Here is a 14,238-nt window from a genome sequence, read left to right on the forward strand (position 1 = left end):
TTAATTGGATACAATTCTATGCAGATTCTATTCGTTCAAATGATATCGGCTTTTGGTCTCTTATCTACAAGCATAGTTTTTCAATTTTATTTGATAAAGCAAAAACGTTCTATGCAAGCACAAATCTCGATGGAATATTGGTTTCAAAATAAAGCACTTTAACCTTTTCTTTTATTCATGATAAACAAGTTTCTTAAAAAATGTGTTATATATATATATGTCCGTCACTTTCGAATTGATACAAAGGTGTTCGGGGCACTCTTGTGTTTGTATGCTTGTCAAAAAATTAAATAAATTCAATCTCCAAAAGTCACATCAGCAGATCAATCCAGAGCACGTATGTGGGATCTCACTGTACATATTTGGTTTTTTATTTCCTTTATTTTAACAAAACATTATGCAATCTACAGTTACAAACACTGTACGTTCTGTGGACGCAAAGAAACAAACTATCCAATTAATTTGTCTCTGTACAAGATTTGTTGACTGATTTGTGACAGAATCATCAAGTAACCTTTATCTATGTAAAAAAATCCTCTACAACAAGCTTTCTCAAACATTCCTGTCAACTAAACCTAGTAAAATATTTCATGGACATACTATACACGAATTATAAAGTTTTTTTAAAAGCCCTTTTGTAGTTTGGCATCAATAAAATCAATTTACAGCACTTTTTTTCACTCTTAAAATATATGACCCAGGACCCATTTAGGACCTCTGACCCACAGTTTGGGAAACACAGGTCTGTCAACTGTCATTTGGCTAAACAAGATTAAATTACTTACAAAATCTATTAATTTCAGTTAACCAAAATATTCATAGTGATAAAACAAGTTACGTAATTTTATCAGTATTTTAGATATACTACAATAGAAATTTCTTATTGAAAAATCAGAAACAAAGTAGTCTACATTCGTAATTGCTTAAAAAATATATTTTAAATATTGGGATTTGGTAATGACAATTTTGTGGATTCAACATTTGGCTTAGAATATTTGGTTATTATTTTGGATTTTCTGACTTGTTTTTTAATGTAAAAAAAGTAAAAAGATTCAATTTGTTATGGTTGTCATATCTAAATGTATCATCATTTTACAGCTGTTGAAATAATCTACAAATTAAGAAAATAACTCATGGGATTTCATGCATTCTAATCCTACTATGCAATTGCTGACAATATAAATGAGAGATAAAAGAAAAAAGTACATTATTCTCTCAGATTTTAAGAAAAATTGAATCAAAATTATGATGAGAAATTTTGGGTTCTATCCCTTGTACAGTACATGTTAGCCATGTGAATTCGGATTGCAATTATTTTTTTTTTAAACCCCCAGTGCGTCACACAGGCCTATGCGCACTTTCAGGAGAGGGGTAATAAGGATTTGGGGTTACAAAATGAATTAAAAGCATAGTACAAAACATTTGTTCAGCATACCCGCTTTGTAACATCTCACAAGGACTCTCATGCGTGACTAAAGTAAGATCTTTCTGGTCTCCCAAAGAAGCCAGCCTGTTCACAGTGTACTATGTGCATTGTTTCCAACATTAACAGTCTCTGAGCAGCACCACTGTCGTGGGTGAGGGGGGTGAGAAACTGTGTAGGTTCTCTGGATTCAGAGGAGGACTGGACTCTAGTGGGAGAACTTGTCATCATCACAGTTGAGGATTTAGTGGTATGTTTCACCATGCAGTACACTTGGAAACCTTATAGTTATTCCAGAGCCACGCCGTTAGTCCTATTAGCTCAGGAGCTAAACAAACCACATAGTGTACAATAATGCATCACTGGGAAAATGATAGCATCGTTTTATCAAGCGCTAAACTTCAACCTCCAACTTTGAAAAAAAAAAAACTCAATCGGAGAATGGTTACGCTGACAATTTCTTAAGATTATCCAAAACCTTGCATTTAACTGGTTTACGTCTTGGAACAGGACAAAAAAAAAAAAGACTTTAAAATTTAAAACAGATGCCTGGAAAATAACCATGTAGATGACCGCATTGCTTAACCAAGATAGAGGATTTATTCAGGGTAATTTAGGGGGGTAGGGTGGTGGCTTTCAATTTAGCAGAATATGCTATGCAACCTGAATTGTGGTCTCACAAAAAATTAAATAAATCGCTTTTGAATTTATAGAATGGTGTGGCACCAATAAAATGACTAACTTCGTAAATTTCTCTTTACTAAGAGTTTATGTATATAAAAGCACAAATTGACCTCCCATCCCCAAAAAATAGACAGACCTATATGAACCTTTTCAACTGCACTGTACCTGGCTACCAATATTAATATTAGAAATACATTCAACTACTTCAGATAACAAATGACAAAAGTAATCAAACATGCTAATGTGAGTTTAGCGTAGCTCTGGAGGCTTTAGTGTCTCCACTTTGCTGTAGCTGCCCACAAGTAAAATTTCTGTCTGACCTGTTAACACAGGAGACCCTTGTTATTCTTCTTTGTTGTTTCCAAGGTTATCCACTTGAATCAGTACTGTGCAGTGGAAACATGACATTTGGTACGGTACCACAGAGGCTGGTACACCAACCAAGTGTGGGAAAAAAATGTTTGGTACGAATAAGTTATTTTGACAATGGAAATGCAAAAAAAAAAAAAAAAAAGATCCTATGGAAGTGTATTGCTTGGTAAAATCGGGGCCCACGGCAACCATGCCCGTTGAGCTTGAGTCAACAGTTGCCAAGCAACAGCATATAGGGAACCCCCAACAATTTGTGATTCATTCACAAATTTCCATTGTTTTCTGTGGAACCTGTCTTCAAATATTGGCTGAATCAAGCTGCAAGATGATGCCAAAGCCCTTGCAAACACCTTTTGATCATTTTGAAGAAGTGTCAAGTTCTGTAGTGGAAGATTTTGACTTTGTAAAAAAGAAAAGAGGCAACAAACAAAACCTGCTACATTTTGGTCTCGCTGACAGTGGTAGGCCTCTCATTCTCGTAATCGTTCTCCTGGTGGATGAGCCGGTAGGGTTTCATGTCCGCTTCCTCAGCTGCTACCGAGTGGACCTCCTCTGGGTCTTTGGCCAACTCGTGACGAGATAGATGCTCCACGACACCAGCCCCGATGGAGTCCCCCAGGACATTAGTAACGGTGCGCAGTCGGTCCCTGTAGCAAATAGGACACCGCAGAAAGCATTTATGTAAGCAAACTTACAGACCAGTCATTGTTTCCTAACATATTGTTCTCATCATCAATTTGCTGAGATCATCTGTATTGCTTGCCCCCAAACCGCTAAGCTGCGATCCAAAACCGATAACATGTGAAGTCAAAATTATGTGGAGGAAATCCAGCAATTTTCAACTTCAGATGTACAATGTTATCAAAAGGGCCTTTACCCTGCCTGTAAAACAGGATGTTTGCCTCCCTTTTTTCCTTGTCTGTTTTTTAATAACAGGAAGATGGAATAGTTGATGACTTAGCAATTTTCCATCGTTGAAAATAGTGTGACAAGCTTGTCGATACAATCTGTAATATCAAAAAAATTTGAGCATCTTTGTATAAACAGAGCTGACACTGAAGAAGGGACTAAGTTAACCCATCAGTTTTGCGCTTTTGGACTTTAAGAAGGCTCATTTTTCTTGCCAGAAATGCAGGATCTCTATGTGTAAGTAAAAATGTTGACAACGAGGCACAGGAAGTACTCACAGGAACCAATCAACGGCGATGATGAGTGTGATGTCATCAGTGGGCAGGCCCACAGAGGTGAGCACTATCACCATGGTAACCAGGCCCGCCTGCGGGATACCGGCCGCTCCGATGCTGGCTGCTGTGGCTGTGATGCTGCAGGGAAATAGAAGGAGGCATTTTAATGGTCCTTAATTTGACCCGCATGAACTCAAATTGACCTCCCAGCATGCATGCATGCACAACGAGTGTGTGCGTGCGTGTGAGAGAGCGCTTACCTAATGGTGAGAATCTGCCCAAAGTTGAGGTCATAGTTGTTCACCTGAGCGATAAAGATGGCCGCCAGCGCTTCATACAAAGCGGTGCCGTCCATGTTGATGGTGGCGCCCACGGGGAGTACAAAGCGAGTTATGCGCTTGTCTACTTTGTTGTTTTCCTCAAGGCACTTGAACGTGATTGGCAAGGTGGCGGAACTAAGGTCAAAAGAACCACATTAGCGAATACAGCAGGTGCGTCTCAGTGACAGAATGGTTACCAAACCTGGAAGATGTTCCCAATGCCGTGATGAGAGCCTGGAGCAGCCCCAAGATGAAGATGAAAGGGTTCTTTCGAGTGACCACAAAGTAGATTGTGGGCAGGACCACAATGGCGTGGATGAGCAGGCCACTAATGACAGTGATTGTGTACATTCCCAGCTGGCCGCCCATTGACGAGATGTCATCCATCTCCACGATTTTACCCGCGATCAGAAACAGGATACCGATGGGCGCATACCTAATCCGAGAAAAGCTCCGATTGAGTTTCTATCTTTCCTCAGCTTCACAGTTACTTGTTTTTTTTGTCTTTCAACAACTCTCTGGTTTTATGTTGATAACACCAAATTAGATATGAGATATGATTATATAATAAAACAAAAATAGAAAAAAAAAGATCTGGTATGAAAAAAGTCTATGTTAATGAATGATTTATAAACTTTATTTTACATGAAGTTGAAAGCAAAGTGGTGAAATGAAAATTTCATTTACAAGAAAACAAATTGAAAAAGAAATTTGAAAACAAGTATGTGTCATTGGATAATTTAGTTTGGACGCACCACATGATGATGGCCACCAGCCTCATGATGGCCTCGTTGAGACAGTCGAAGAAGTCCCTCAAGGGCTGTCCTTGGTCCCCCATTTTCCCGATGATCAGCCCGAAGCACATGGAAAAGACCACCAGGCCAAGCGCGTTGACCCCGTTGACTGCACCCGGCACGGGGATCATCTCCTCCCTCGTTATCATCTGGCTCCCGTTAAGCACTGAGTCGTTGACCGTCACATTGATTTGGATCACCCTCTTGGCATAGTGTGTCTTGAACTGAAAGAAAAGTGAGAGCCTCAAGATTAGCCGCTGAAGCTTTTAGCCACACTGGCAGCAGTGCAGTGGCAATTTAATAGCTTGCCATATATTCACAGTGCCTTGATGATCCTCGGGATATGACTCTAGTGAAATGACTACATCTGTAAAGAAAAGCATATGGAACAAACATTTCCAGACATAGAGGTAACAACACGCGTCTCCATTCATGATATGGTGGAACTTAGGACACAAAACATTTGCACAAGTCTACACGAGTCCTCCAGCTACTTATCTAGTCTACCCATGCAATCACACTTGAAGATGCAGCATCATTTCAATTCTTGTTCACGAGCCACAACATGAGTGAAAACGCTTTTCTCAAAAATAGGCTATTTTCTTCCTTAACAAATATATATATGTAGTACATACGTACATATATATTTGGGAAGTCAGGTAAGACAAATCTTTACAGTAGTACGTTCTATGTGCTCTGACTAGTCTGAACAGCGCATTCTGATCAATATTGTATTTGCGTCATATTAATTCAGCCATAAAATCCACCATCCATCTCAGTGGTGGCCATTTTGCCACTTGCTGTCAACCCAATATGACATCACAGTTGTTCAGGGTTCAGGTAACGACAAATCAAGGCTCACTTTTTTTCAGAAATTGGTCATGTGATGTTCCCAAGTTAACCTGTGACTGGTTGTTACTTGAGCCCTGAGCAACTGTGATGTCATTTTCAGTCAAGCGGAAGCGGCAAAATGGATAAAACGGGTTGCTTAATTTATATTCTGCAAACGCAATAGTGACTACTGGCGCATCATAAAACATTATTGTAAATATAAACGTTGCCTTGACTTCCCCTTGTAATGCATCACCACTACATTCAGATTTGTGTTGTTTTTAATTCACATAATGGATCAACTGTAGTTATAAACTGGTAATTTGGCAATCAATTAACACAAATATTAAATTATTATTGAATTTGATTAATAAGTAACAGATAAAAGGGAAATGCAAATGTGAGTATATATTACACATTACCTGTTTGGTGCAGGCTTCCACAAGGTTCGGAGGGAACATATTCCTACAAAACATCACATTATCCTCAGTCAACCAGGAAGTGTTTTTTTCAGTTTTCTTAGGTGAATCTTTACCCCCCATTTGCTATTGGAACTGTTGGAACTGGAATTTACCATTTTTTTTTTATACTAGGGTAAGGATCACATTCACATTATCCTCAGTCAACCAGGAAGTTGTTTTTTCAGTTTTGTTAGGTGAATTTCTACCCCCCCTTTGCCATTGGAACTGTTGGAACTGGAATTTACCTTTTTTTTTATATACTATACTGCTTGTATAAAAAAGAAGGTAAATTCCAGTCGTCGTTTGTCATCTATAAAAAATATTTTGTGGTCTATGCCGTGATACAAGACTTTTTTTGTCATAGTTTTCAATTCAAGACATTTGTTTTCTGACACCAGTTAGTCAGTCCCGTGCAGTATACGGTTTAAAAAACATTCTTATTATCTTTACCTGATAAGGTCCAGAAAGGCGTCAGCGGGACTAACACGCTCGATTTGCTGTTGATTGGTGAACTCGTCCTTGGAGCCTTTGCCAGGGTGGATGACGAGCACCATGACGATGCCAATGAACACGGCAATAACCGTGGTGGTGGTGTAGTACACAACCGCCCTCAAGCCCATTTTACCTGATGCGCGACTGTCTAGTGCAGCCATACCTGAAAAAAAACCACACATTTCCAATTAAAATTCCACCACTAAATGAACAAATGATAAAATAAAAATAAATATAACATTTATTTTCTCATAAAAATGTTTATATCTATCATTTTACTTGAACATACAGAAGCCTTTGGGTGTTTTTTTTTTTTCTACAAAATGCAAATATTTTATGCTTGACATCCTGATTGTGGGTATTTTTGCACGAGGAGAAACGATGCACATCCTTAAGGGGGCGGTATTCTCTCTTTAACTCTATTTTTTTTGTTTCCAGAAGAGTTTTGGGGAAAGTGTGGGCCTGTGCTGTTAATAATTACGAGAGTTGAGTTTGTATTTGGAACATGGGGGAAAAAAAACGTGTCATGGCGAGCGTACATAAAGTGAGCCTGGGAAAAAGCCGCTGTAATTATAGATGGAATACACCCATGCCCATAATCTGTCCAACTATCTAAGAAGGAACAAAGCACAATAAGAAATCTAATCCCGCTCTGATCTACATGGCGGGTAAATAACACCTACTGGACGGCACCCAGGGAACGATTATATCCGCTTTTGCTTTTTGTATATTTTAAATGGTGCTCGCAGTTTGAAAGCATATCGGAAGAGCCTCCTTGAATGCTGCATAATTCCCAAGCGATTTATTCAAATTTTTAGGGCCAAAAGAAAGCTAAGTGTGACTGCTCAGTTGATAATTAACACATTGACCTTGATCGACTTGGCTTGACCAAAGATAAAGCATGTTTGGCTTTTGATGGACACAACATTGTGAAGCAAAGTCTGCATAATGTAGAATCATCTTAACTGCCACTGCCAGAATCCACACTTTGATTCATCCTTTTCTTTTTTCTTTTAAAACTCTATTAACTCCCTCACCCCCCCCCCCCCAAAAAAAACAGCCTCTTTTTTAATTTTAAAAAACGTCACGTAATTTGTGGACTTCTTGTAACAATTCATTTGTGGCTTTTATTTGTTTTGACGCAATGCTATTCAGGTAAGAATCTTTCCCTGAGAAGACAATGTTTAAACGGGGTTTTATGACTGCTGCAGTCAATAGAACACTAAACCTGTCTCCCATAGTTGTGGCCGCATTCAATTGACTACTATAGAAATAGCATGGGTGTGGATCTCGGGAGAAAAAGGAACAACTGTGACGTCATTTGTGTCGCTTCCCGTGATGCCCTTTATGTTCATTCAAAGCATAAACAAGCAAAGCATTCCCCTTTGTGAGAATCGAGATTAATGTCGACCTTTCATAGGCCCAACATATGGCATGAATGAAGCAGCTACGAAAACACCTACTTTTATTTCTGAAGAAAATATAGCCTTTAAAGTGCTGCATTCCAGCCATGTTTGTGGAAATAGTTTCTCGGTGGCTATAAATATATGGTTTTAAAATGAAGGTTTGAAAGATAGAAGGCCTGAACGCTTCCAAATCTACATACTTAGAAAATAAACTGGAGGGTGAATGTAAAAGTGGCATTTTTGTGGCAACATTTTGCAATTTTGGAGCAGCCTCCCAGCCATGGTTGTTGTTGTTTTTTTTAATCCCTTTTCATGTCAAAATATAGCTTATTCACAGCAACATGTCTGCTACTTTTGTGGTACTGTATATGTTATGGTCACCATTGTTTAATACATTAATGACTATCCCCAATTTTTGTTTTCGCTTTTTTCTGTCATCACTCAAGGGGAGGTGAGGACCCTTCGCTGTGCCCCTTTATTCTGCCTCTCCTTATCCTTTTGTTGGCAAGCCTGGGAACACTTGTTGACACAGCCGCACACACACACCCAACACACACACACACACAATGATCCCTGACCAGTCGTCTGGGCAACAACATACGCGGCCTCACTAATTTCTTCCACTCAAAAGATTGAAAGAGGCAAAGTTGAAGGAGCCCAAGTAGATGTAGTTTTGGAAAGGTGGTGGGAGGTACAAATACAAATCCGAGTCCCTCTTCAGAGAGGGAAAAGTTGAAGTTGGGGGCACAAGAAGAAGTACAGACTTTCTGGAACCCGACCTATAATTTTTCATGTGACCTAAAGTATTTGGATGTGTGACTGACAGGTGTGTTTTGTTGCCCTACATTGAATCTTCAAACAAACATAGTACTGAACGCAATGCATGTGAAGATTTGTTTTTAATTTTTAAATAGTATACACACTTGAAGCCTGCGATGGCTGGAATATAACCCATCAGGCAATCATATTTATCCTGTATCCTCACTGTTCGAATTACTAGGGGTCTAGTTGAAGTTACTAAATATAGTTCCTGTGTCCTCACTTTTGAGAACTCTGCACATACTAAAACAAGCAGCTTTCACATGTCACTGTGACCGGGTAGGACTCGTAGTCTGCACAGATCTGAAAAGCGATAACATCAAACTGATTCCTTTGAGATGCTATCACTGAATTCTGTGTTCAAACATCACTTTTATTTTAAGTGGACATCATTGAAAATAAACTTTTCCATTGCCTACTGTTTTTTCCCCCCTTTAATTCTTCAACCAAAAAGTTCACATTGATTTACACATAATGGCCACACAATACTAGTTAAGTACTTTTGTGAATTAGTTGTGTTGAACTAGCCTCGTCCGGCAATGCTGAAGCCGAGAGTGTGTCAAGGGATGTCGTGGTTGAATTTTGCTGAGTTTTTCAGTTTTACTCTGATCGATAATTGCATCTTTTGTCCTTTCGAGGAAGCCTGCGTCTATTTTAACACAAACACAGTCATTCAGTATAATTAGCCACTCGACTTTCCGACACCGTTAAACTCATCCAGCCTCGTTGCGGGCTAGTTTGACTCTGCGTGAGAAAAATCTGAAATACGCACATTGTGTTCATCTGTAACTTTTGCTTTGTAGCTATTTTTTGCAGGAGCCTAATTTTGGTTCCAGAAATTGTAAGGAGACTCCTATTCAAAGCAGTAAGATTCTTGGGATGGTTACATTCTTTTTACATTTGTATCATGGTTAAGTTATTGGTTGCCGCAGTTTTACCTTTGAATTTGATGATTGGATGATTTCCAATGAGCAAAAACAGACCTGTTTTGACTCTCATGTTGTTGTTCCCCTTGTGTTTTACCAGTTATCACATGACCTGATGTCACCGAATGCTAATGCTACGCTCTGATCCATGCAAAGCACAAAGGCGCCTGTCTTATCTATGCTGTGTCACTGCAGGAGGCAATGATGTCTCTCTCTCTCTCTCGCTCTCTCTCTCAATGACCCGGTCACACATTGTATACTCGCTGCATGTCAAAACAAACGACAAGACCATTGTCAACACTATGACTGGGCAAAATAGCTTCATCATGTGTTTGCTCATTCGATCGATAGAGAGTTCACCTCATCTCTTTGGGCCTTTCGGCAAACTAAAAGCCCTTGCATGTAGTGGAAAAGACGGACGGACACATTCTGGTCCGACTAACAACCTGCAACCCGCCATTGCTCGTTATGCTTGTACAGTTTGCGTAAAAGTTTACACTATGATGAAAAATTAAGATTCAAGACTCCATGATTGATTAACACAACGTGCAATGAATAGTGTCCCAAGACTTTTGATGCCCAATAAATCGTCTTTTGACTTTTGATTATGTACACTAGTCTTTTGTGGTGACCCAGTTTGAAGGCGTAAAATAGTGCAGACATCAAGTCATTTGATTCATAAATAGAACAAAAGCCACTGAGCAAATGTGTCTTCTTTGCTGTTTCTTTTTTAAGTACTTTGCCAGCAAAATTGAAATTAAAAATAGAATATGATTCATTTAGTCTATTAAGGTACATTACTCTCTGATGCAAGCAGGCAAGTGGTTGCAGTACAGTATTTCAAGTGTATTTCTTACAATTTAAAATAATAATAATGTTTAGTTTTGATTCTAGCCTAATGTTTAAAAACAAAACAAATAGTGTGTTAAGCAGATATACCAAAGCAATGAATAATATATATATTTTTTAATTTGACATTATTTTAACAAAACAAATACTGACTTTAAAGTAACTGCTAGGTGGGCTGGATTTTAAAAAAAAAACATGCCCACTGCTGGTCTTTAAGTTGCGGTGACTAACCTGTAATGAGGCTGGACACCAGCAGGGGCATCACCAGCATCTGTAGCATCCTCATCAGCAGCTCTCCGGGAAAAGAGAAGAACTTGATGTCACGGTAGGACATTTTGTAAGGTCGCAGGGCAAACCCCAGAATGATACCTACAGAGAGTCACGTTGAACATCAGTAATTAATTGAACACAATGAAACATGAGTTTACTTTTAGTTTTGAAGAGTCTTTCGTTTTTAGTACCGTATGAGCACACATCATTTAGTTTTAGTACGCTTATTACACAGCAATGTACACAAGACATTGTCGAATGTTGTCACATGATTTAGGGGAAAAAAAAAAAAGTTCTGCGTAATTTGCTTAAAGATCCAGATCACGTCGTGAGGTTCTTTCATTGAAAATGAGTGCACATGCTCTTCTTGTGATGTACGTCACTGTAATGCACTCTCACTGAAATGGAACCCACAGATTCTTTGCACTGGTTGCGCTGTACAAATGTGGCGCGCACGTGGGTGGGCCCCCGCCTAACTTCCTGCCACACCATGGTTCAAAGGTTAATTCCAAAACGTTCAGATGTCAGCCACAAGGGTCGGTGAGGTCCTTGCTTGCGGGAGTTTCTATTTATTTCTAAGACAGCTGCTCTCGATCATGCTACAGACTCACTGACACAAAATGCATTGCGAATGTTCCAGCATTTCACCATGCATGAAAATCAATCAAGAACATATCTTGTGAAATGCTCTGTCTGCTATTTTGTTCTGAACGTCACGTTTTTTGGGTCATTTCCAGGACTGCAACTCCTCCTCAGGAATTGATCTACAGACCAGCAAATTTGACAGATGGATGACTCATTACTGCCATCACAAAGTGTGGGCGGAGCTTGGCGCTCAAGTTGGCCAAGTTACCTTTAAACAATCTGTGCACCATGCAGGATGTACACCATTCTTCTTTTTTCTATCTCAAAGGAAGATTTCAGAGGTACCTCTTCTTCATGTATGTTGTCTTTTCTTACACGGTGAACCACGCAAAGGTTGAACAATTTCCCCTGAACGTTGAATGAAAACAATAATTAAAAGCAAGTTTCTTTGAATGAATCCACAACCTGTTCTCCCTTCCCTCCTAGCCCTCCAGTTTGTATTTTCAAAGTTGTATGCGTGTGCGCGTGTGTCTGTCTTTTCCCAGTCATTGATGTAATGCCAAGGGTCATCCACAGCAAAATGTTAAAAATGTTTTTAACTGTGTATTATTTACGTTTGAATGGTGCAAAATTTAAATTCTCAACATTCTCGTCACCGTGGGATAGAGGAAACGGAATTTCGGTTTCTTTGTGTGTCTTGACATATGAAGGGATTGACAATAAAGCAGACTTTGACTTTGATTTCTGAGACGTGTATTTAGAAATGTTGGAATTAGTTAACTTTTATTCTTAAAGTACAAAACCTAAACTCCCTTGCTTCCATGCCTTCCAGTCTGGATTTTTATGAGATTTTTTTTTTTTTTGCACATGCATTTTACACTTCTCACGTGTGTATTAAAAATAAAATTGAAAAATAAAATAAACAATAGCTTTACTTTTAACACTTTAAATGACCACCAACTGTACCTTGCAGTATTTCAATATTTAGTTTTTTCAAGGCAAGGTTTACTTTTGGGGGATTTTGTTTTCCATATTCAAACACCATTAATTCAAATATTTCCACTCACCAAAGACGACAGCCGCCACAGTGAATATGACAAAGGCGTTCCTTATGAAGAAGCTCTTCACGTCATTCTTGGTAATGTTTGACATTCTCTTTCTGGCCAGCAGCGAACGGGACTGGATGTTGGCCCGGATCTGCCGGAGGCTTCGTTGCGCTTTCTGCGGATCCTCCCCGTTGGCCTGCATCATTGCGGAACTCTCTAGAATCGAAACATAGTAAACAGTCTCTCATTTGGATTACCCGTAAGTTGTAAACAAGTTCCCTGTGCAGTATGAAAGAAAACATACTTATTGTCATGGTCCATTTTTTTCAGTTTGGATTTATACTGGGTTGTGTTTCATGCTATGTCCTGGTTTTTATGATTCAGGTCTTGTGGTCTAGGTCTTCCTCGCTGTCTGTGTGTTTGTATTTAGATCCCAGCTGCCTCTTTTCAGTCTGTTTGATTTTGCTTGTAGTCCCTCCCGTCCGTCCGTCCCTGTGACGTGGTGAATTTTGTGTGTTTGTTGCTATGTGTGCTTGTTTTCTTTTGGAATTTGGCTTATTTGGAAGGCAAAGAAACTTATAGTAGATCAAGACACAAAGTCATTTCAGCAGTAAAGCAACGAGACTGATTGATATATTATTCTCAAAATTTACGTTCTCTCGACGAGGAGGTACAGACTGGATGCACGTGGCTCAAGGACAGTTGACAATTAGGCATGCACCGATTCGATTATTCATTTGAGATTGCCCCTGGTTTTTATAAATCAAGGTTTAAGGACTTCTTTGATTGGCTGCTTCCAGAGTCCAGTAAGGTTATTGCCTTTAATTAGGTTAGACGAAAAGACACTTTAGTTATGTGATACTTCTGGCTTGTTCTTTCAATTATTTGGTGCTACTAACTAATTTGCTCCTGTATGCCTTCAAGTATGGCCTGGTATAGAGCATTCTCTCCATTTGAAAAATGAATACATGAATTATTACAGGACGTCTTTGAAAAATGTTGCATCATGTTTTCCTCAGAACTTTATGAAAGCAGAAGGAAAAAGCCCCTCCCACGCACACGCACACACACACGCTGCTTGACTGTCGGCGGACCATTCCGCCTTTATCAAATCAATCAAAAGTCTTAAATTTATAAAGAAATATTTCTTATAATTTTGAAATCTCTTTAGAACTCATTGAATGTGGCATGCGGATAAACTGTGATGAACACTTCCTCCAACTACAACACATCCACACGTCAAATGACAGAATAGAATGCTTACCTTAATATAACTTTCTTTAGGTGGTGGGATGAAATGTCTGTCAGTACTCTGATGGGCTGGTGGTGCTCACAACGCTGCTCTGTGCTGGTCAGTGTGGAGAAATGAGGAAAGGGAGGAGACAGAACACAGAAAAGTCAACGACGGGGGAAGTTGGGGCACCCTGTGAATCAAAGAGCCAGTGAGGGAGAAAGAAGGAGGTGCTATAAGAGACGCACAGTTGTGGGGCTGACAGAGGGGGAGGGATAGGATAGGTAGGTGGGCATCAAGGTAGAGAGAGGGGGCTGATTAGAGCAGGGGGCTTGAGGAACAATGAGCTTTTCCTAGCATGAAAGAAGAGAAAGAAACTTCTTGTTTGCCTCTTTCAAAGGTTTTGTCACGCCTGATAAGTTGAGAGTGATTCCAGAATCCTGCAAAGAAGGAAAGGAGGTTTCTGAACAGATGCCATTTCATTTATTCCAATCAAAGTGAGTTGAATTTACCAAAGCATGGAAACGCCAATGTGGAGGAAACTT

At 39.4% G+C, this 14,238-nt stretch overlaps 1 protein-coding gene across 1 annotated transcript; it reads right to left on the reverse strand.

Annotated features, from left to right (window-relative positions):
• Positions 1 to 349: 349 nt before the first annotated feature.
• On the reverse strand, positions 350 to 14,012 carry LOC133154858 (excitatory amino acid transporter 1-like). Its single transcript, XM_061279895.1, has 10 exons — positions 13,727 to 14,012; positions 12,484 to 12,678; positions 10,793 to 10,930; positions 6,520 to 6,724; positions 6,031 to 6,073; positions 4,739 to 5,001; positions 4,186 to 4,419; positions 3,924 to 4,118; positions 3,667 to 3,801; positions 350 to 3,126 (listed from the first exon to the last, which is right to left on the reverse strand). Exons 2-10 carry the CDS (start codon positions 12,665 to 12,667, stop codon positions 2,916 to 2,918), a joined length of 1,608 nt encoding a protein of 535 aa, XP_061135879.1. The 5' UTR covers positions 12,668 to 12,678; positions 13,727 to 14,012; the 3' UTR covers positions 350 to 2,915.
• Between the last annotated feature and the right edge of the window lie 226 nt (positions 14,013 to 14,238).

The sequence above is a fragment of the Syngnathus typhle genome, linkage group LG5 (assembly GCF_033458585.1).
Source record: "Syngnathus typhle isolate RoL2023-S1 ecotype Sweden linkage group LG5, RoL_Styp_1.0, whole genome shotgun sequence".
Lineage (NCBI taxonomy): Eukaryota > Metazoa > Chordata > Actinopteri > Syngnathiformes > Syngnathidae > Syngnathus > Syngnathus typhle.